The 23,443-nt window shown below is 41.6% G+C and overlaps 2 protein-coding genes across 2 annotated transcripts in view; both read left to right on the plus strand.

Annotated features, from left to right (window-relative positions):
- Positions 1-1,327: 1,327 nt before the first annotated feature.
- On the plus strand, positions 1,328-14,110 carry pgap2 (post-GPI attachment to proteins 2). Its single transcript, XM_080779776.1, has 6 exons — positions 1,328-1,683; positions 1,994-2,162; positions 4,838-5,084; positions 5,599-5,705; positions 7,284-7,392; positions 11,724-14,110. Exons 2-6 carry the CDS (start codon positions 1,995-1,997, stop codon positions 11,852-11,854), a joined length of 762 nt encoding a protein of 253 aa, XP_080635902.1. The 5' UTR covers positions 1,328-1,683; position 1,994; the 3' UTR covers positions 11,855-14,110.
- Positions 14,111-20,261: 6,151 nt separating this feature from the next.
- nup98 (nucleoporin 98 and 96 precursor) overlaps positions 20,262-23,443 on the plus strand; it is a 43,610-nt gene continuing 40,428 nt past the window's right edge. Inside the window, exons 1-2 of the mRNA XM_080780311.1 lie at positions 20,262-20,418; positions 21,673-21,774. Of these exons, the coding sequence (XP_080636437.1) occupies positions 21,693-21,774 (82 nt within the window). The 5' untranslated portion in view covers positions 20,262-20,418; positions 21,673-21,692. The remainder of the gene's footprint in view (positions 20,419-21,672; positions 21,775-23,443) is intronic.

The raw sequence follows: 23,443 nt of genomic DNA on the forward strand, positions 1-23,443 counted from the left end.
AAACTTTCTTTATTTGAATCGACAGTTTGTGTTAAATAATCTTCTATTTTTTAGAACAACAATAAAACACTTAGACACGTATTAATACCCATGAAGATAGCATAAAGCTATCGATAGCTAAAGCTAACTTATTGTTATTAATGTCTGCGCATGCTCAGTTCAGCCGAGCGGCGTACTTCAGCTGTTTCCGGCGGTGCGGTTGTATTTTGAAAGGAAAGCGGAAACACGTCGGACTTTTGATGAATTAACTTGACACGTCGCAGTAACTTTTATTTTGTAAACCCTTTACCGGAAGTGGGTGGAAGAGCACGCGCCTTTGACAACATTGTTGTGAAACACTGCGCATGCTCAGTTCCGCTCGTACGACAACAGCCGAGTGACGTAGTTCGGCACTTCGGCTGTTCCCGGCGGTCTGTTGGACACTGTTGGACGGAGAAGTATAACTGTAGCTCTGTCAGTATAATTCAACCCACCAGATGGCGCTTTTACCCACTTTTCACTGCATTTTGCATCACAGTGCAGCTCAAAGCTCAGAGTGGGCGGCCAAACTGAGCTGTTTGTCCTTTAAACCAGAGAAAACAAATAGTAGTTCTACAAACCCACAGCGCGTTGCATCCACGACGTGTTGTGGCCTTGTAGATCTGCTATTTTCGGCGCTCGACACCGTCCTGCGACGGAACACAAATGTGATGAAAATAGCAGATCTACCAGCTCACAGCGCGTTGCAACCACGACCTGTTGTGGGCTTGTAGATCTGCTATTTTCTGTCATACGACGGTGCTCAAATGGAAAGAAACTTTATTTCACTACTAATAATGAATGGATGTGAATTAAACTAGTCGTTATTTAATTTATAACTATTAATAATTAATGGATGTGAATTAAACTATAGCTCTTTATGTGAATTAAACTATAGTTGTTTATTTCATTTATAACTACTAATGGATGTGAATTAAACTAGTTGTTATTTCATTTATAGTTACCTGATGTGTTTTATTATTTATATAAACTTGATTGATGTGTTTTGTATACAAATTTGATAACATGATGATTGTCAGTCGAGAATAAAACATTTAAACATATAAAGCAGACTTGGCAACGCCGCTTCAAGCCTGCTTCTGATTGGCTCGTTTGCCATGAGTGGAATAGTAAGAGAGTGGCGACACGCTTTGATCTCTATGGGCTGTAGTTCCACACATTGGAAGTTGGAACTATCCCATTGAGATAGAATGAGCACTTCCTCATTCCATTATTACAATGGGAGTCAACGCTAGTGATGTCACTCTCTCACTAGATTACTCTGGGCCGATGTTGGTCTTCCGGGTTGATGACGTCAGCAGCTCAGCCTAAACAGCTCGAGGCAGCCGGATGAACCGTTAATGTGTTTTATTTACTTTTATAGATGGAGTAATTAATCAATGACGTAGAATTGATCCTTAATTGATGTAAACAGTCCACGTGTGAAGCTGACAGTCTGAATAGAGCATTAGTATTCATAATAAGTGACATCATCAGTTCTGTTTAGCTGATTATAGCTACAGTAGCTCGTCTTACAGCTGGAGTCAACAGAGGATATACATATTAATATTGTGATGAGTATTAATGACATGAAGTCATATTAAAGTCCATGTGAAGCAGGACAGCTGGTTGTCTCACATGGAGCTGCAGTTGTGAAGGTTGAAGGTAAGAGCACTTATCTGTTATAACATTATTATTATTGATGATTGAAGTATGTATTAACAGTTTTCAGAATTACAGTACATTTCAAGCACAACTCAATGCAAGGACCGTTACTATATGAGTGGACGACACCATTAAGTATTACACTTGTTTACAAGAGGGTCCACCATGTTCAATTAAATTGTTGTTTCATCCGAAAAGATCACAGGATCTATTGAATGTGACAAACTGACATATTGATCTTAGTGAAGTATTTATACTGTACACATATACTGTATGTGTATAAATACATGTGTATATGTGTGTACTCCAGGATGGTACACGCGGGGTACATCGGGCTGGAGAGGGACCGTCCTCTCATCAGGGTCCCGTTTCCTCACGTGGCCGTAGGGACGGTTCTGTTGGCTCTGACTGGACTGATCCTCTGTCTGGTTCTGTCTCTGATGTACCACTACTCTGAGAGTACTTATACTCACTGTCTGGTACGTACACTGTACTGTACACTACACTACACTACACTACACTTATTTATTTACATGCCAGGGGCAGGTGGGCAATGCTTAGTGTTTTATTTAGCTGCCAGGGGCAGGTGGGCAACCCTTAGTGTTTTATTTAGCTGCCAGGGGCAGGTGGGCAACCCTTAGTGTTTTATTTAGCTGCCAGGGGCAGGTGGGCAACCCTTAGTGTTTTATTAAGCTGCCAGGGGCAGGTGGGCAACCCTTAGTGTTTTATTAAGCTGGCAGGGGCAGGTGGGCAACCCTTAGTGTTTTATTTAGCTGCCAGGGGCAGGTGGGCAACCCTTAGTGTTTTATTTAGCTGCCAGGGGCAGGTGGGCAACCCTTAGGCCCTCATTTATCAACCGTGCGTACGCCAAAATATGGGTGCACGCCGAAATTACCGACATTTTCGACATTTACCATTTCCGGCAAAGCTTGAAATTGAACTTGAGTAGGACAAAAAGTCACGTCTGGTCGTGTGTATGTAAAAAAAGGAGAGATTTCCAACTTTACAAGTAATTAAAATCGCGCAATTAAAAACAATATAACATGTTTACAATGTATTAGTTTGTGCTTAATCAAACAGTGCTTTACTGGCCTTGTTATGCGAGCACACTTGTGAGATGATTTTGGAGCGCATGCGGTGATGCGGCATATGTGATTATGATATTATATTTAAAAAAGGCATACATGGACTGCACGCCTTTATTTGTGACAATGACAAGCATACAGCTTGCCTATTTGTAGTAAGTAGGCTACTAGCAGGCTATAGGCGTAAGGGGCTTAATCATTCACCATTTAAATAAGTGCTTAGACAGGTTTTGACATGTTTTGACAGTTCAGATAAAAGCAAGATCATTTTCGGTGGTCGGGAGGACGGGACCGCGGCGTGCGTCGCCAACACATACCAGCACACATGCAAGCAAGCCTTCATCCATATGTTTATGATTCGTTCATCAATGATCAAATCACTACATAAACGTTGATTATGACTGCCTTGACGACATGATAGCCTATCTCTCATGCAGGCATCACTGAGTCACCCACAGGACTTTAATATCACAGCAGTGCGCAGTATCACCCCTTCGCCGTGCACTGCGCACAAATGGGTAAAATGTATATAGGCCAGCCTACAAACTAATTCCATTCATGGCGATGCGATGTCGATGTACGTGTCATGTAGGTGCTTGCGTGGACATGACAGCAAGGCAAGCGAGGTGAGAGGGAAACAGACAGGGTAGGTCTACAACTTTATTTAATTCATGCAGGTGTTCGTTCTTTATTTATTTAACAAGACACCAGTTAGTTGGGCTTGCAAGTTGCGTGTGCTTCTGTGTGTGTGTGTGTGTGTGTGTGTGTGTGTGTGTGTGTATGAGAGAGGTGGGTGAGGCGGGCAGCAAGGCATGGGAGAAACTTTTTTCCCATGGTTTCCATGGTTCCCACAGGTCGTATTTCATGTGTTCAGTCCATAGACTGTAAAAAATATGGACAAAGCGTTCCCCGGGTCTAACGTGAACGTAAAATGAAGCCTGAAATCCCTTGCACTGTAAGTCGCCATCTTTCAAGATCCGTTTGAGCCCAGTTTGGCCATTGGCTGGCCCAGACAACGAGGCGGGACTTCCCCCCTTCTTCTTCGTTGGTTTTTATTTTGACTCGAGTGGGAGGGGGATCCCGTTCATAGACTGTAACGGTAGCCACGCCCCTCAGAACATGCGCAACTTTATGGTAATTTATTTTATAAATGGGGCCATCATTTTCCAAAAATAATATTATGACATTAGAAATGAGACTTTAAACTAGTGACTGGAAGCAGAAAGTATTCGTGACCATGTTTATTAAGGTAATACAGTCTAGGTGAAGTTGGGCCAAAATACATGGACTTCTATGGGGCTATGGGTTTTTTTGAGCCCAATGATAGCGCCACAACAGGCCATTATATGAACTTTCATTTCCTTAGTGGCTTCACAAAAAATCTGTCTGACTGCCCCCCTGGTTCAGTCGCAAAAACGAGGGCGAGGCTTGATTTCATAGGGCGTGCCAGATAGATTTCAGCCGTCACATTTATTAACGTCAGAACAAAATTAAGGAAGGATCAGCTGTTTGCGATCACTTTATAAATGCCGTGGCGACGTGGGTGTACTACGAAACCTGCACTCGAATCTGTGGCAGACTTTACACTCGATTGATAAATGAGGGCCTTAGTGTTTTATTTAGCTGCCAGGGGGCAGGTGGACAACCCTTAGTGTTTTATTTAGCTGCCATTGGCAGGTGGGCAACCCTTAGTGTTTTATTTAGCTGCCAGGGGGCAGGTGGACAACCCTTAGTGTTTTATTTAGCTGCCAGGGGCAGGTGGGCAACCCTTAGTGTTTTATTTAGCTGCCAGGAGCAGGTGGGCAACCCTTAGTGTTTTATTTAGCTGCCAGGGGGCAGGTGGACAACCCTTAGTGTTTTATTTAGCTGCCAGGGGGCAGGTGGGCAACCCTTAGTGTTTTATTTAGCTGCCAGGGGGCAGGTGGACAACCCTTAGTGTTTTATTTAGCTGCCAGGGGCAGGTGGGCAACCCTTAGTGTTTTATTTAGCTGCCAGGGGCAAGTGGGCGACCCTTAGTGTCAACACCTGTGACTTATACTCAACTGTTTGGTGTGTGCATTGTGTTTTAGGTGGATAACTACCTCCCCTCCATCTCCGCCTCCATCAGTCTGGTTCCAGAGCGCTACATCTGGAGGACGTGCATCGGGCTCCACAGCGCCCCCCGCTATCTGATCACTGCCTCTTACTGCATGTTATACTGGCGCCGCGCCAGCAGCCTGACTGACCGCCTACTGACGGCCGCGGTGTGTCTGTGTTCTCTGTGTGAGAACACTGGACTGTTACTGCTAACGTACGTCTCCTCCACAGAGACATACAGTAAGTATTATTATTATTATTATTATTACTGCTAACGTACGTCTCCTCTACAGAGACATACAGTAAGTATTATTATTATTATTATTATTACTGCTAACGTACGTCTCCTCCACAGAGACATACAGTAAGTATTTACTGACCGCTGTGGTGTCGATATATGAATACAACCTGTAGTCACATCTGTAATGAAAGTACTGTCTTGTCTCTCTGTGGCCCAGATATAAATGTAGTCACATAAAAGAGCCTTTATATCCAATCTGTTGGACTGTACATCTAAGATCCTTAATGAAACCAAACCCTTTTCAACCGTCTGGGGCCAAAAGAAATGTAGTCGGATCTGCTTCTTGTACATTTGTCTACAGCCAAGTATATTAAGTCCATAAGAACTCTGTTTATGTATCGTGTGTGTATTTCAGGGTAATGTATTGTGTGTATTTCAGCTAGTTGTGTGTGTGTGTGTGTGTGTGTGTGTGTGTGTGTGTGTTTTTATACTATATTATTGTGTGTTTTTCAGAAGTCCATAAGAACTCCTTCATCGTGTTTATTGGTGGCTCTCTGCTCCACATGTTGTTTACATGTAGACTGTGGTACTCTATCCAAAAGTACTCTCTACACACAGAGGTAAAAATACTCTACATACTGCTCCACATGTTGTTTACATGTAGACTGTGGTACTCTATCCAAAAGTACTCTCTACACACAGAGGTAAAAATACTCTACATACTGCTCCACATGTTGTTTACATGTAGACCAGGGGTGCCCAAAAGGTAGATCGTGATCTACCAGTAGATCACAAAGGCTGTGCAGGTAGACCACATGGCATGCCCCTAAAATATATAAATATAATTAAAAAAATAATTGGCATCTGACACTTGAATTAAGGTGACTTGATTGATTGACATAAAAAAGGGCCTGTCAGCTCAAACCCACAATGCAATACTTTGTTAAGAGTGTTGAGCACAGACGTCAGTTGCATTATCAAGTTAGTTATATATTTAAAAAAAAACCCTACTAATTCCATTTCCTCCCCTCTATTTCCCATCCCAAATGCGCTGCTATACATTTTCACCACTTCTTTTGGTGGGTAGATCTTGTCGAGGTGGTCATTTTGAAGTTGCTCGCAAATCAAAAAAGTGTGGGCAACCCCTGCTGTACAGTATGAATAGATGTGTTTCATATGTTCTACAGTTTGTTTTTTCAATAATATAATATAATAATATACTTCCAAGCAATATAAAAAGAGGTACCCTAAATATACTGGGCTCAAGCATTCGACTCCCTCCCCAAACTTACACCAGCCCACTGACAGCTACCTGCTAATACAGGAAATCGTCATTACAGTTCCCATTATCAAGCTCTTGTCTGGAACCAAGCTCACTTGCCACACCCTGGTCTTCCTCCAGTGACCGAAATGGGATGGATGCTCCTGAGTCAGGACACCATATCATGAAACGGAAAGTGTTTGTTATCTTTTATGAAGTAATAACAGGTAGACACAGCAATGCTGGTTATCGCATAACGTTAACCTCTGTTGTACTTTCACAATTAGATAATCTGATATCATCATGATGTGTGACTGAGAGGCATAATTTACTCCCCTGTTTTATTACTGTTAGTTGTGTAAAGAGATAAGAAATGTGGGTGGATGATTTCCATGAAACCATGTGGTTTCAAGAGAATAACCGTCCGATACACAGCTCAGCATATTTCCTGTCAGTAGGCTGGGGTGCAAAACCAAAACTCAACTGTACTACACCATGCCATACATATTAGGGATATGACACTACCGAACCGATTGTTGGTAGAATTACAAATTAAAAAACTCTATTCCATTTCTCCCCCTCTATTTCCCATTCCAAGTGCATTTGTCTTAAATGTAATGCCAGCGCTGCTATTCCAAAGACATTTTCAGCAATGCTATTATAATGGGTAGATCTTGTTGAGCTGGTCATTTTGAAAGTAGCTCTCAAGTCAAAAAAGTGTGGGCACCCCTGATGTAGACTGTGGTACTCTATCCAAAAGTACTCTCTACACACAGAGGTAAAAATACTCTACATACTGCTCCACATGTTGTTTACATGTAGACTGTACTGCTCCACATGTTTACATGTAGACTGTACTGCTTCACATGTTGTTTACATGTAGACTGTACTGCTCCACATGAGCTGATACATCCCCCCCCCCCCCCCTCTCTCTCAGGAAGTGACATCATATCGTTGGAAGCTGCGTGTCTTCCTGTTCAACGTGTCTTGTTGCATAGCAGCGGGATACTTCTTCAGACGACACAACAAGTTCTGTGAACCAGGAAGTGAGTTTTACTGTTTACACTTTTATTTTTTCACGTTATATTTCGCTAACCGCGATAATCAACGCTTTAGTTTACTCACCAGAAGCAGAGACGTGTGTTTTCAACCAGTCTACCATTCATTAGAAGGACAATATCAGTCACCAGAAGCAGAGACGTGTGTTTTCAACCAGTCTAACGTTCATTAGAAGGACAATATCAGCCACCAGAAGCAGAGACGTGTGTTTTCTTTTTTCTTTTTTTAACTCTTTATTTTAGGATTTTTGAATATGCAAGACAAACAAAAAAGACAAACAAGACATACAATAGGACAGAAACATCAACAGTAAATATAAATAAAAATAAACTGGGTAAAAACAAAATACAAAAAAAATACAAAAAAACAAGAGGTCATGGGATGTACAACAGCAGCAATATAATACAATGTACAGCAGCAGTAATATAATACATATTATAGATTTTTGGGTTTCTTACATTCAATGACAACCGGAAAGACACCACCCATATTCACTCCACATCCACCCCCCAGCTAAGTACTCTGTCCATTTCTCCCATCTTCTTTCACCCAGCTCTTTTTGCAGTTTTAACGAATAGCTCATCTGTTCTAGGTGATGCAGTTGTTTCACAATGTTGATAAAAAGGTCGGCAGTAGGACAGTTCTTTTGTAACCAGTTTCTTGTAATAGCTTTTTTACTTGCTACAAGTAGAATCTTAAGTAAGTAGGAGTCATCCCGGTTTAGCCCATCTGGGAGTTGTCCTAGGTACAAAGATGTGAATGAATCATCTATTCTAAAACCCATAATGTTTGAGATAAGTGTGGTCACTTCCTTCCAAAATGGCTGAATTACAGGACAAGACCAAAAGACATGTGCATGATCAACCACTGTATCTCCACATTCTCTCCAACAGTCCATATGGTTGCCAGTCTGTTTGGACTTCTGTTTTGGAGTAATAAAGAAGCGAATCTGGTTTTTCCAACAAAAGTCTCTCCAAGTCAAGGAATTAGTGGTCGTTGATTGCGTTTCCCATATATTCATCCATACTTCATCACTTATATCAATTCCCAACTCTTTTTCCCATCGCTCTTTCACATATATTGTAGAGTCCTTTTTCAACGACATAAGTCCATTATATAGTTTACTCACAAGACCCCTGTTGCTTCCTGAGCCATAAGCATTTGTAAATACAGTGATTAGGCTTGTTGTAATACCTGGAGTAGACCCTTTTACCTTTTTACTAAAATAATCCCTTACTTGTAAGTATCTGAAGAAGTCCTGGTTAGCCAACCCATATTTCTGCTTTAGGTTTTCAAAACTGTCAATATTTCCATTTTTAATCATAGTACATATAGAAGTGATGCCATTGTGGTGCCATTGTTTATACCTATTGTCTAATACTGCTGGTATGAAGTCAGGGTCATATGCTGCCCAACTTAAAAGTTTTGCCTCCCTCTGAAGCTGGAAGCGTTTAACAACTTCCAGCCATATTTTGAACGATAAATTTACCCACTGACTCCTTGTCTGAAACATTCCTTTCTCTCTGTCAGTGCAACCTAATAGTGACTGTATTGGTACATCCATCAGGGATAACTCTATGCTTTTCCATTTTGCAATGTAGGGTCGGTTACACCAATATACCAAGGGTCTTAGCTGAGCTGCTAGATAATAGTCCCTTAAAGATGGGAGAGACATGCCTCCTCTCTCTCGGGGGAGTTGTAGGGTAGAAAATTTCACCCTTGGCCTTTTTTTATCCCAAATAAAACGTGAGATATGTTTATTCCATTCCCTGAATTGTTTTAAATTTATTTCTACTGGCAGTGACAAAAAAAGGTATAATAGTCTGGGCAAAATTACCATTTTGACTGCTCTTATTCTGCCACCTAAATCGAGAGAGAGACGTGTGTTTTCAACCAGTCTAACATTCATTAGAAGGACAATATCAGTCACCAGAAGCAGAGACGTGTGTTTTCAACCAGTCTAACGTTCATTAGAAGGACGATATCAATCACCAGAAGCAGAGATGTGTGTTTTCAACCAGTCTAACGTTCATTAGAAGGACAATATCAGCCACCAGAAGCAGAGACGTGTGTTTTCAACCAGTCTGACATTCATTAGAAGGACAATATCAGTCACCAGAAGCAGAGACGTGTGTTTTCAACCAGTCTAACGTTCATTAGAAGGACAATTTCAGCCACCAGAAGCAGAGACGTGTGTTTTTTTTAAAAATTTTAAACTCTTTATTTTAGGATTTTTGAATATGCAAGACAAACAAAAAAGACAAACAAGACATACAATAGGACAGAAACATCAAAAGTAAATAAAAATAAAAATAAACTGGGTAAAAACAAAATACAAAAAAACAAGAGGTCATGGGATGTACAACAGCAGAAATATAATACAATGTACAGCAGCAGCAATATAATACATATTATAGATTTTTGGGTTTCTTACATTCAATGACAACCGGAAAGACACCACCCATATTCACTCCACATCCACCCCCCAGCTAAGTACTCTGTCCATTTCTTCCATCTTCTTTCACCCAGCTCTTTTTGCAGTCTTAAAGAATAGGTCATCTGTTCTAGGTGATGCAGTTGTTTCACAATGTTGATAAAAAGGTCGGCAGTAGGACAGTTCTTTTGTAACCAGTTTCTTGTAATAGCTTTTTTACTTGCTACAAGTAGAATCTTAAGTAAGTAGGAGTCATCCCGGTTTAGCCCGTCTGGGAGTTGTCCTAGGTACAAAGATGTGAATGAATCATCTATTCTAAAACCCATAATGTTTGAGATAAGTTTGGTCACTTCCTTCCAAAATGGCTGAATTACAGGACAAGACCAAAAGACATGTGCATGATCAACCACTGTATCTCCACATTCTCTCCAACAGTCCATATGGTTGCCAGTCTGTTTGGACTTCTGTTTTGGAGTAATAAAGAAGCGAATCTGGTTTTTCCAACAAAAGTCTCTCCAAGTCAAGGAATTAGTGGTCGTTGATTGCGTTTCCCATATATTCATCCATACTTCATCACTTACCGGTATATCAATTCCCAACTCTTTTTCCCATCGCTCTTTCACATATATTGTAGAGTCCTTTTTCAACGACATAAGTCCATTATATAGTTTACTCACAAGACCCCTGTTGCTTCCTGAGCCATAAGCATTTGTAAATACAGTGATTAGGCTTGTTGTATTACCTGGAGTAGACCCTTTTACCTTTTTACTAAAATAATCCCTTACTTGTAAGTATCTGAAGAAGTCCTGGTTAGCCAACCCATATTTCTGCTTTAGGTTTTCAAAACTGTCAATATTTCCATTTTTAATCATAGTACATATAGAAGTGATGCCATTGTGGTGCCATTGTTTATACCTATTGTCTAATACTGCTGGTATGAAGTCAGGGTCATATGCTGCCCAACTTAAAAGTTTTGCCTCCCTCTGAAGCTGGAAGCGTTTAACAACTTCCAGCCATATTTTGAACGATACATTTACCCACTGACTCCTTGTCTGAAACATTCCTTTCTCTCTGTCAGTGCAACCTAATAGTGACTGTATTGGTACATCCATCAGGGATAACTCTATGCTTTTCAATTTTGCAATGTAGGGTCGGTTACACCAATATACCAAGGGTCTTAGCTGAGCTGCTAGATAATAGTCCCTTAAAGATGGGAGAGACATGCCTCCTCTCTCTCGGGGGAGTTGTAGGGTAGAAAATTTCACCCTTGGCCTTTTTTTATCCCAAATAAAACGTGAGATATGTTTATTCCATTCCCTGAATTGTTTTAAAGGTATTTCTACTGGCAGTGACAAAAAAAGGTATAATAGTCTGGGCAAAATTACCATTTTGACTGCTCTTATTCTGCCACCTAAATCGAGAGAGAGACGTGTGTTTTCAACCAGTCTAACATTCATTAGAAGGACAATATCAGTCACCAGAAGCAGAGACGTGTGTTTTCAACCAGTCTAACATTCATTAGAAGGACAATATCAGTCACCAGAAGCAGAGACGTGTGTTTTCAACCAGTCTAACATTCATTAGAAGGACAAAATCAGTCACCAGAAGCAGAGACGTGTGTGAAGTTACAATTGGTTTATATAGGAAGGTAAAGTTAATATCAAATATCTAAATATTGAATCAAGCAACTTAAAAACCACTTGGGGTGAAACACAGAAGTCGGATGTTAAAATGACAGCAGGGGGGGAAAAAAACTTTAATATTGGACACCTCTTTATAATAATTTCTGTCTTTCTGTGTTTCTTTCTTACACGTGTGTGCGTGTGTGCGTGCGCGCGCGCGTGTGTGTGTGTGTGTGTGTGTGTGTGTGTGTGTGTGTGACAGTCTACACCGTCTTTGCGCTCCTAGAATACTTGGTCGTTGGATCCAACATGGCGTTCCACCTCACTGCAGCCTTGGACTTCAGCAACCAGGAAGTACTGGTGGCCACGCCCCCTGAGGACAAGAGATACTGACCTCACACACACACACACACATTTGAATTATTTTATTTGGTCCACACTTTAAAAGGAAAAATGCATACAAGGACATAAACATTATGGGTGCAGTTATGTTACAATCACAAGCCTATGACACATGTTTGGAATCATGATACAACAAGAATGTCACTCAGCAGCGTCTCTGATAGCCATATTCGTTCACACGACGGTGCTCAGGACTAGGCTTAAGGCTCATACATAGTCTGGATTTTCGGTGGTTAGGTGACCACCGAACTACAACATGACGTCACGAGCCGCGGTGAAAAGCAAACCACCGCCACCGCTCCAGCCCTTCTCTCTGTTTTTACTCACCACCGCTCAACGTTATTTCAGCTCCGGTGGTCAGCTCACCACCGGAGCGGTGGTCACCTCACCACCGAAAATCCAGACTATGAATAGGCCTTTAGTCTCATATGGTGGCATAGACAGTACAACAGGGACAGTACAACACCTCGCAAGTCCTTCTGCCTCATCCTCTGGACACTCCAAGCTGTCGAGAGTTCGAAACGCTCCCACAACTGTCCCAGGCTGGACCATCAGAGAGAACGGAGCCAGCAGTCTCACACCGCCGCCCGGTGACAACACTCGGCGTCCGCCTGCCGTAGGGAAGTTGCCGACTCACCGGGTCTCTCCCGGTGACGCTGCACCCTCCACACTCCACAGCCGCTCTCATGGGCCTGGAAGTCCACACACCGCTGCCCCGATGGCGGACCGACACAACGCGGGGAAGTCACCGGGTCCACTGCCTCTCCTCCCGGCACCTGTTAGTGTTCACGGGAGGGACCAACAGGCAGCGTGGTCGCCGGTAGTAGACTACGTCGCTGGGTACATCTTGACGTGATATCCTGACACACAGCCACCGCCACAGGAGTTGCAAAAGTTCCAAAAGCTGTACCCACTACATTAACGATCGTAGTTAGAACGGGTGCGGTTGTTAGATGTTAAAGAACAAGCAAAGTTGGCGTCCACCGGCGTTTCCACCGTGCCGCCATTGCTGTGCGTGCGCACACACACACACACACACACACACACACACACACACGCATATATATCTAAATGACGGAGCGGTTCGCGCAAAGACCCGCCTGGCAGCACTGTTTAATGCAATTTATTTGTGCGAGTTATTAGTATTTTTGTGTTGAATTACTCATGACAAAGTTGTAAAAGTCAACAGTATATCCATAAAATAAGCAAGCAGCACGCGCAGACAATACACTAGTTCTGTCTTTCAATAATTGTATTATTTAAGAAGAAGATGATCAGGTAATATAATTGTGAAAAATAATAATAATAAAATGATTGAAACAAAGAACTAGTGATGTTTATGTTATGGATACCCGGTATACATACTGTACAACTTTGTCATGAGTAATTCAACAAAAAGTACTTAACACATGCTGCCGGGCGGGTCTTTGCGCAACCGCTCCGTCATTTAGATATATGCACACACATGCACTCGCACGCACACACACACACACACACACACACACACACACGGAACCAGAACACACACAGCACAACACATTCCATGATGGTTCTATTGATTCCAAAGACCAGTTGGTTTTCAACCATTTTCACATCGAGTCACGGGCCTCCATTTGATGACATTTAGCCCCTCAGACCCAAAACTAAAGAATATTTTGTTGTTGTTGGATCAGATTGTGTCCACAGCTCCATGCTGTATTGATGTTAGCATCATTAGGAGAGATAAGAGGCAAACGTTGATCAAAATAACAATTCTTCTACATTCTCTAATAGTGTAGACTTCTTGTAAATTAAGTAATACAGATTTTAACAATAATGTAACTCTTGAGAGTGTAAAATGAAACCAAATGGACCCGTGAATCAAGAGTTAAAGATCTATAAATAAGGGTCCATTTGGTTACCAACTCTGGAACCCCCTCAAGGACCACTGGTTGAAAACCACTGCCAAAGACAATCTGACTGAATGAATGACTTCAAGAGTTAACGAATGAATGAATTAGTTAATTAGTTAGTTAGTTAGTTAATTAACTTGTATTATTTATATGTTTACTGTATGTATAACGACAGTTTATATTATTATTATTACATTTACTGTAAAACAACAGTTTAAAAGCAAGTTGGTGATCTTGTGTTGTGAAACTAAGAAAACTAGTATGTTACTTTTACTATAGTAAAACATACAGTATGTACATATGTTATAATACTGCTGACTGTACGGTTACTATGGTTATGGTCTGTTATATTTGATATTCTGGACGGACAATAAAAAGATAATTTTGAAACAAACCATCTAGACGCTTGTGTTTGAGTCTTAAACATGTTTCTCATTCCTAAATCATTACTATATTCTTTGTTCTTTGATTGTGTTACCAGTGTTACCACTCATTTCCAACATTTTACTATGTCATTAATATACCTTAAGCTTCGTTCACACCTACGAAGCTAGAAAAGAAAAAGCTTTAAAACTAAAAAGCTGCTCTGCATAGAGATAACATGGGACCACGAACAGTAGGTGTGAACGAGGCATTAGATTAATAGTTATAAATGAAATAAACAACTATAGTTTAATTCACATCAATTCATTATTAATAGTTATAAATTAAATAACGACTAGTTTAATTCACATCCATTCAATAATGGTAGTTAAATAACTACCTTCATTTAAAGTAAACAATTAGGTGAATTCTTAGCATATATTTTATTTAACCAATAAATATAAAAACACATTGAGAATAAAGTTTATTTTACAACTACCTGTTAAAAGGTTAGTGTGAACTGGCCATTCGAGTACATTTATTTAGGCTCCATGTTCCTAAAACATGCAGTGGTTCCCAAACTTGTCCATGTCAAGGAACCCCAAATTGACACTAATTAGCCCGCAGACCCCCATTTGAATAGATATGCTAGGGACCCCCATAAGAGAAGATTGTGACAGCTCTAGCAGTGATTAATTTCAATGACACCCCGGGGCCAGTTTGATCTGCATTTGTCGGACTCCCATTTAATGGCATTTCTATCTCTGGGACCCAACATACAACACAGCACAGATACAGCAGAATGTAGTCTCTGATGCCACCTGGTGGTAACAACAGACAACTGCAGTATGCGGCAGCGTGTATTTCATCGTCGAAAACAGCCGATGTTTAGGGTTCGTACTTCGGCTGTTTTCGCCGACTGCGCAGCCGCAGTGCCGAGTCACAGAAGACTAGCTAGCCAGCTAGCCGCTAGCTGAGCAGCTAGCTAGTAGCTGTGTGTCTTCATGACGTAAAAACGACACTTTATTTGTTGTAAAACTTTCTTTATTTGAATCGACAGTTTGTGTTAAATAATCTTCTATTTTTTAGAACAACAATAAAACACTTAGACACGTATTAATACCCATGAAGATAGCATAAAGCTATCGATAGCTAAAGCTAACCTATTGTTATTAATGTCCTAACTGTATTATTTACTGCTATTATTTAATGTTTTATTCCTGCTTTTCTTTTCTTTTTTTCGCCATCTTTGAGCTGCATTTCATTTCATGAAAGGTGCTACAAATAAATAAATACATTTTATTATTATGATTTCGTTTTATTAACGCACAGTGCGCATGCTCAGTTCCGAGCGGCCGAGCGGCGTAGATCGGCTGTTTCCGGCGTGTCGGTTGTATTTTGAAAGGAAAGCGGAAACACGTCGGACTTTTGACGAATTAACTTGACACGTCGCAGTAACTTTTATTTTGTAAACTCTTCACCGGAAGTGAGTGGAAGAGCACGCGCCTTTGACAACATTGTTGTGAAACACTGTTGGACGGAGAAGTATAACTGTAGCTCTGTCAGTATAATTCAACCCACCAGATGGCGCTTTTACCCACTTTTCACTGCATTTTGCATCACAGTGCAGCTCAAAGCTCAGAGTGGGCGGCGAAACTGAGCTGTTTGTCCTTTAAACCAGAGAAAACAAATTAGTGGAAGATTTAAGGCCGATTTTTTCGCCGTTAACTTCAAGTCATGATGCAGAGAACCTTTTTGGCATGGAAGTACCTTAGGATCATAGGAAAAGATTTATCCAAAGACACAAGCTGCATTACCTTTCATTTCTGAATTGTACACCTTTTTCAAAATGGCCGCCACCATTTACAGCAATACAGCATAGCCCATATCTTTGCTTCTGTTAGAGCTATAATAATAATATTGGTGCCAAAGTATACATTTTTAGGGTCAAGGAATCCAATTAAATAGATTTCAAGACTAAAAAATCGAAAAGTTTTCTCGTTACCATGACAACGGGGGTAAAATATGCACATTTCATTCGAAAACATACGTTTTAACAGGGTAACTTTACCCCCCCTTATCCACTAAAACTTTCATTTAGTTTCCTCTTTGGCTTGGAAGTACCTTAGGGTCATAGGAAAAGATTTATCCAAAGACACAAGCTGCATTACCTTTCATTTCTGAATTATACACCTTTTTCAAAATGGCCGCCACCATTTACAGCAATACAGCATAGCCTGTATCTTTGCTTCTGTTAGAGCTATAATAATAATATAAGGGTCAATACCATGACAATGGGGTTGCAAATCCTATTCACATAATGTATACGAGACAAGTATTTGCAGAGAGCCATGTATGCTCTGACATCAAGGTGCCTTACATGGGGCCCTGTATGGGGCACCTGTTGTGGGGGATTCTGTAGTCTTACTGGGGGTCTTCAATGCACGTGGGCAATGAGACACTTGGGAGTGGCGTGTTTGGGAGGAACGATCTCCCTGATCTGAACCCGAGTGGTGGCTTGTTATTGGACTTCTGTGCCAATCATGGGCTGACCATAACAGTTATGGTCAGTATATGTTATCCCAGGAGACTCGGGACAGCCAGTTAAGCAACTCCACAGTGGAAAATCCCCAGAGGTTGGTGAGATCCGTCGAGAAATGCTGAAGGCTCTGGGTGTTGAGGGGATTGGTTGACACTTGACACATATTTTCAACATAGGTACAGATAGGGTGAGAAGTTCAGTCATGCTTATTATTTTGGAAAGGAGCCATCTTAGGTGGTTCGGGCATCTGGTTAGGATGCTTATCGGGCATCTCCCTTTGCACGTCCCACTGGGAGGAGACCCCTGGGAAGACCAAGGATGAGATGGAGGGATTACAACCATTAATTGGCCTTGGAACGCCTCTGAATCCCCCAGGAGGAAGTTACTAATGTTGCTCTGGAGAGGGAAGTCTGTAGCTCTGGTGGAGCTGTTGCCCCTATGACCTGAAAGGGAAGGATTTCGAGACGCAGTCGTGGAGGAGAGGGTACGCTTCGGGGAGCTAAGGGTTGCTTCACTGCTTTTTGCAGATTATGTTGTCGAGTGTGTGGTGGCCATAGGAAGAGGATCAGCATCTCCAAATCTGAGGCCATGGTACTCAGCAGGGAACCGCAGTATTGTGCAATGCTGGGGACATTTTTATGTCAACTTGTTGAGACTTATTTGATTAATTACAATTGTGATGGTCTGCGTCTCCAAATCTGAGGCCATGGTTCTCAGCAGGAAACCGTGGATTGTGCAGTCCGGGTAGGGAATGAGGCATTACCCATGCAGGTTAAGGAGTTCAAGTATCTCTGGGTGTTGTTCACGAGTCAGGGGAGAACGGACAAGGAGATCAGCCGGAGAATCGGAGCGGCAGGGGCGGTATTGCAGTCGCTGTACCGCTCACTGTTGTGACAAAAAGAGAGTTGAGCCAGAAGGCAAAGCTCTCTGTCTACCGAGCAATCTTCGTTCCTACTCTCACCTATGGCCGTGAAGTGTGGGTCATGACCGAAAAGAATAAGGTCACGAATACAAGCGGCCGAAATGAGTTTTCTTCGACGGGTGGCTGGCATCTCCCTTAGAGATAGATAGGGTGAGAAGTTCAGTCACACGAGAGAGACTCGGAGTAGAACCGCTGCTCCTTCGCCTTCGGAGTCAGCTGGGGTGGTTCGCGCATCTGGTTAGGATGCCTCTCGGCCGCCTCCCTAGGGAGGTCCTCGACACACGTCCCACTGGGAAGAGACCCCGGAGCAGACCAAGGCGCAGTCGGAGGAAATACATCGACTCACAGGCCTTGGAACGTCTCAGAATCCCCCAGGAGGAAGTCACTAATGTTGCTCTGGAGAGGGAAGTCTGGAGCTCTCTGGTGGAGCTGTTGCCCCCGCGACCCGACTACGGATAAGCGGTTGAAGATGGATGGATGGATGGATGGTGATGGTAATGAGAAAAACATTGGGGTTTTTTTAGCGGCGCTCCTATATGCACAGCTTTGTGTGTACGTGTGTGCATGAGCACGGAATGTGCTCAGCTGATTGGCTGATGATGTATGATGATATGAGTGGAAATGAGCAAAATTTTATAACAGAAGCAAAAACATTAGATCTGCTGTATTATTGTAAATGGTGGCGGCCATTTTAAAAATGTGTATATTTCGTAAATGAAGGGTGATGCAACTCGTCTCTTTGGATAAATCTTTTCCAATTGCCCTAAGGCACTTCCATGCCAAAGGGAAAAATAAATAAAAGTTTTAGGGGTGAGGGGTGGAAAGTTACCCTGTTAAAACGTATTTTACGATTTAAATTCGCATATTTAACAGCTATTGTCGTGGTAACGAGAAAACTATTGGGTTTTTTATTCTTGAAATCCATTTAATTGTATTCCTTGACCCTAAAAATGTATACTTTGGCACCAATATTATTATTATAGCTCTAACAGAAGCAACGGTACGGGCTATGCTGTAAATGGTGGCGGCCATTTTGAAAAAGGTGTATAATTCAGAAATGAAAGGTGATGCAGCTTGTGTCTTTGGATAAATCTTTTCCTATGACCCTAAGGTACTTCCAAGCCAAAGAGGAAACTAAATGAAAGTTTTAGTGGATAAGGGGGGGTAAAGTTACCCTGTTAAAACGTATGTTTTCGAATGAAATGTGCATATTTTACCCCCGTTGTCATGGTAACGAGAAAACTTTTCGATTTTTTAGTCTTGAAATCTATTTAATTGGATTCCTTGACCCTAAAAATGTATACTTTGGCACCAATATTATTATTATAGCTCTAACAGAAGCAAAGATACGGGCTATGCTGTATTGCTGTAAATGGTGGCGGCCATTTTGAAAAAGGTGTATAATTCAGAAATGAAAGGTGATGCAGCTTGTGTCTTTGGATAAATCTTTTCCTATGACCCTAAGGTACTTCCAAGCCAAAGAGGAAACTAAATGAAAGTTTTAGTGGATAAGGGGGGGTAAAGTTACCCTGTTAAAACGTATGTTTTCGAATGAAATGTGCATATTTTGCCCCCGTTGTCATGGTAACGAGAAAACTTTTAGATTTTTTTGTCTTGAAATCTATTTAATTGGATTCCTTGACCCTAAAAATGTATACTTTGGCACCAATATTATTATTATAGCTCTAACAGAAGCAAAGATATGGGGTATGGTGTAATAGTGGGTTATTGTCGGCGGCCATTTTGAAAAACATGTATATTTCATAAATGAAGGGTGATGCAGCTTGTGTCTTTGGATAAATCTTTTAGTATGACCCTAAGGTAATTCCATACCAAAGGGTTTCTCTGCATCATGACTTGAAGTCAAACGTGTCTTAAATCTTCCACTAAATAGTAGTTCTACAAACCCACAGCGCGTTGCATCCACGACGTGTTGTGGCCTTGTAGATCTGCTATTTTCGGCGCTCGACACCGTCCTGCGACGGAGCACAAATGTGATGAAAATAGCAGATCTACCAGCTCACAGCGCGTTGCAACCACGACCTGTTGTGGGCTTGTAGATCTGCTATTTTCTGTCATACGACGGTGCTCAAATGGAAAGAAACTTTAAATGAATGGATGTGAATTAAACTAGTTTTTTAACTACTAATAATGAATGGATGTGAATTAAACTATTCGTTATTTAATTTATAACTATTAATAATGAATGGATGTGAATTAAACGAGTTATTTAACTACTAATAATAAATCGATGTGAATTAAACTAGTTATTTAACTACTATAAATGTAAACAAGTGTAATGCTTTATGGTGTTGTCCACTCACAGTTAACAGTCTTTGTATTGAGTTGTGCTTGAAATGTACTGGAATTCTGCAAACTGTTAATAAATACTTCAATCAATCAATCATTACACTTGTTTACAACAGGGTCCTCCATTTTTAATTAATTAAATAATATGTTTTGATGTTTTAATAAATAACCAAAACATTATTATTTTTTATTTTATTATTATTATTATTATTATTATAAACCTTCATTATAGTAACATAATGTTACATTGTTTTATTAGGAATATATTAATGACCATATTTGGTCTTGTTTTGCCTTATTTCTTCCACAGATGTGGCAACAGTGAACGTAACGTATTGACGACGTCACGTCTCCGTGGCGCAGCACAGACATTAGCATCAGGTAGCAGCGTGGCTAACAGTAAATGTGACACACATTAAACTATATTTCATCTGACATTTAATCACAAACGACTTTAATCTGATTCATATTAATTTACTGCAGCGTTCAAAGCCCATAGGAGGAGGGAGTGACGTCACAGGAGGAGGTGAGTTTTAAAGACGTTTAAAAACATTAAAGTGTTGTTTTGTTTACCTCGTTAAACTACGAGGAACTAATAGCAGTTAGCATTAGCAGCATCAGCAGCGCGAGACACGCTGTTTATTTACATGCCAGTCACATTAACGCCGACAGAACTCCGTCAGGTCTAACCGTGGAGCTCATTCATGATAATTATTCATGATGTTATGTGTTTATATTCATGTGGAACTCGGTGTTGTTAGGAATGCTAGCGTTAGCTCGCCAGTTAGCTGCTAACGGCTGAGCTAACGTAATGTAATGTATGCTATGCTGCGCAGTAGGACGGTGTCGCTCTTTAAAAACAACAGATCTGCAACTTAAGCTGTGGCGTACTGGCGTTCATAAAATGACGATAATAATTCTATAATACTATGAAATAATAGTATAATACTAATACTAGACCACCATCTGATGACATTTAGCCTCTCAGACCCAAAACTAAAAAATCCTGTTGTTGTCGTTGGATCAGATCTTGTCCACAATTCCATGCTGTTTTGCTGTTGGTACCATTAGGACATATTACAGGCAAACGTTGATCAAAATTCTTCTACATTCTCTAATAGTGTAGACTTCTTGTAACTTAAGTAATGACGTGTCCAGAGCTCTGTCTTCTATAAACACAACACCAGATATCTGTCTAAACACCTGAAAGTGACCAGAGCTCTGTCTTCTGGTCTGTGGAAAGCAACATAAGAGCACTGTTGACCTAGAATGTGCAGATTTCACCTAAACATAAAACAACTAGTGTGAACCCATAGTCATATTCATAGCTATGTACTGTATTTGGCATAAAAATTGAGGTATGACCATTTTTAACGCACAGCCCCAAGAAATCTGCCTTTAGTGTCAACCCCTGGCCTGAAGAGTCTGGGACGTGTGGAGTGTTGTCCAGGGTGTTTTAGAGAAGGGAGAAGAGTCTGGGACGTGTGGAGCGTTGTCCAGGGTGTTTTAGAGAAGGGAGAAGAGTCTGGGACGTGTGGAGCGTTGTCCAGGGTGTTTTAGAGAAGGGAGAAGAGTCTGGGACGTGTGGAGCGTTGTCCAGGGTGTCTAAGAGAAGGGAGAAGAGTCTGGGACGTGTGGAGCGGTGTCCAGGGTGTTTAAGAGAAGGGAGAAGAGTCTGGGACATGTGGAGCGGTGTCCAGGGTGTTCTTAAGGAGAGGGGTTGTAGGGTTGTGAAGACGTAACTCATATCTATGTCATGTGTTTGTCTGTCCTCTAACAGGACGTCCATAAAAGGACATCATGTTCAACAAGTCTTCGTTTGGAGCTCCGTTTGGAGGAACCACCGGTGGCTTCGGAGCGACGTCTACCTTTGGACAGCAGAGTAAGTACTAGGGCCCTCATTTATCAATCGAGTGTAAAATCTGCCACAGATTCGAGTGCAGGTTTCGTAGTACACCCACGTCGCCACGGCATTTATAAAGTGATCGCAAACAGCTGATCCTTCCTTAATTTCGTTCTGACGTTAATTGTGACGGCTGAAATCTATCTGGCACGCCCTATGAAATCAAGCCTCGCCCTCGTTTTTGCGACATGAACAATTGCAATACGACGGCTGGTAAGTTTGGTAACCAGGGTTACAGAAAAAATACGTTTCTCCCGTGCCTTGCTGCCCACACCCCCCTCTCTTGACACACACACACACACACACACACACACACACACACGCACACGCAACTTGCAAGCCGAACTAACTGGTGTCTTTTTAAATAAATAAAGAACGAACACCTGCATGAATTAAATAAAGTTGTAGGCCTACCCTGTCTGTTTCCCTCTCACCTCGCTTGCCTTGCTGTCATGTCCACGCATGCACGCATATACATGACACATCGACATCGCATCGCCATGAATGGAATTAGTTTGTAGGCTGGCCTATATTAATTTTACCCATTCGTGCGCAGTGCACGGCGAAGACTGCGCACTGCTGTGATATTAAAGTCCTGTAGGTGACTGCCGACATGATAGCCTAGCTCTCTCATGCAGCATGAGAGAGGCTATCATGTCGTCAAGGCAGTCATAATCAACGTTTATGTAGTGATTTCTGATTTGATCATTGATGAACGAATCATAAACATATGGATGAAGGCTTGCCGCTTGCATGTGTGCTGGTATGTGTTGGCGACGCACGCCGCGGTCCCGTCCTCCCGAGCCCCGAAAATTATCTCGCTTTTATCTGAACTGTCAAAACCTGTCTAAGCACTTATTTAAATGGTGAATGATTAAGCCCCTTACGCCTATAGCCTGCTAGTACTTACTACAAATAGGCAAGCTGTATGCTTGTCATTGTCACTTGGAAATAAAGGCGTGCAGTCCATTTATGCCTTTTTTTAAATAATATCATAATCACATATGCCGCATCACCGCATGCGCTCCAAAATCATCTCACAAGTGCGCTTGCATAACAAGGCCAGTAAAGCACTGTTTGATTAAGCACAAACTAATACATTGTAAACATGTTATATTGTTTTTAATTGCGCGATTTTAATTACTTGTAAAGTTGGAAATCTCTCCCTTTTTTTTTACATACACATACCTTTTATATTAACATTTTAGGAGCGAAAACATATGTTTAGATGCCTGTGACAGCGTGTCAGCAGTTCAGACAATGCTGCTCCGCTTGTGTAAAGGCTCATACATAGTCTGGATTTACGGTGGTGGGGTGACCACCGAACTACAACATGACGTCACGAGCCGCGGTGAAGAGCAAACCACCGCCACCGCTCCAGCCCTTCTCTCTGTTTTTACTCACCACCGCTCAACGTTATTTCAGCTCCGGTGGTCAGCTCACCACCGGAACGGTGGTAACCTTACCACCGAAAATACAGACTATGAATAGGCCTTAAGACAGAAAAACAGCCAAGGAAAAAGCATACGCCAGCTGCGGAGCAGACGTGGGTTTTGAACGTTGTCACGTTCAATTTCAAGCTGGAAATGGTAAATGTCGAAAATGTCGGCAATTTCGGCGTGCACCCATATTTTGGCGTACGCACGGT

This window comes from Protomyctophum bolini (genome assembly GCF_963924005.1).
Source record: "Protomyctophum bolini genome assembly, chromosome: 13".
Lineage (NCBI taxonomy): Eukaryota > Metazoa > Chordata > Actinopteri > Myctophiformes > Myctophidae > Protomyctophum > Protomyctophum bolini.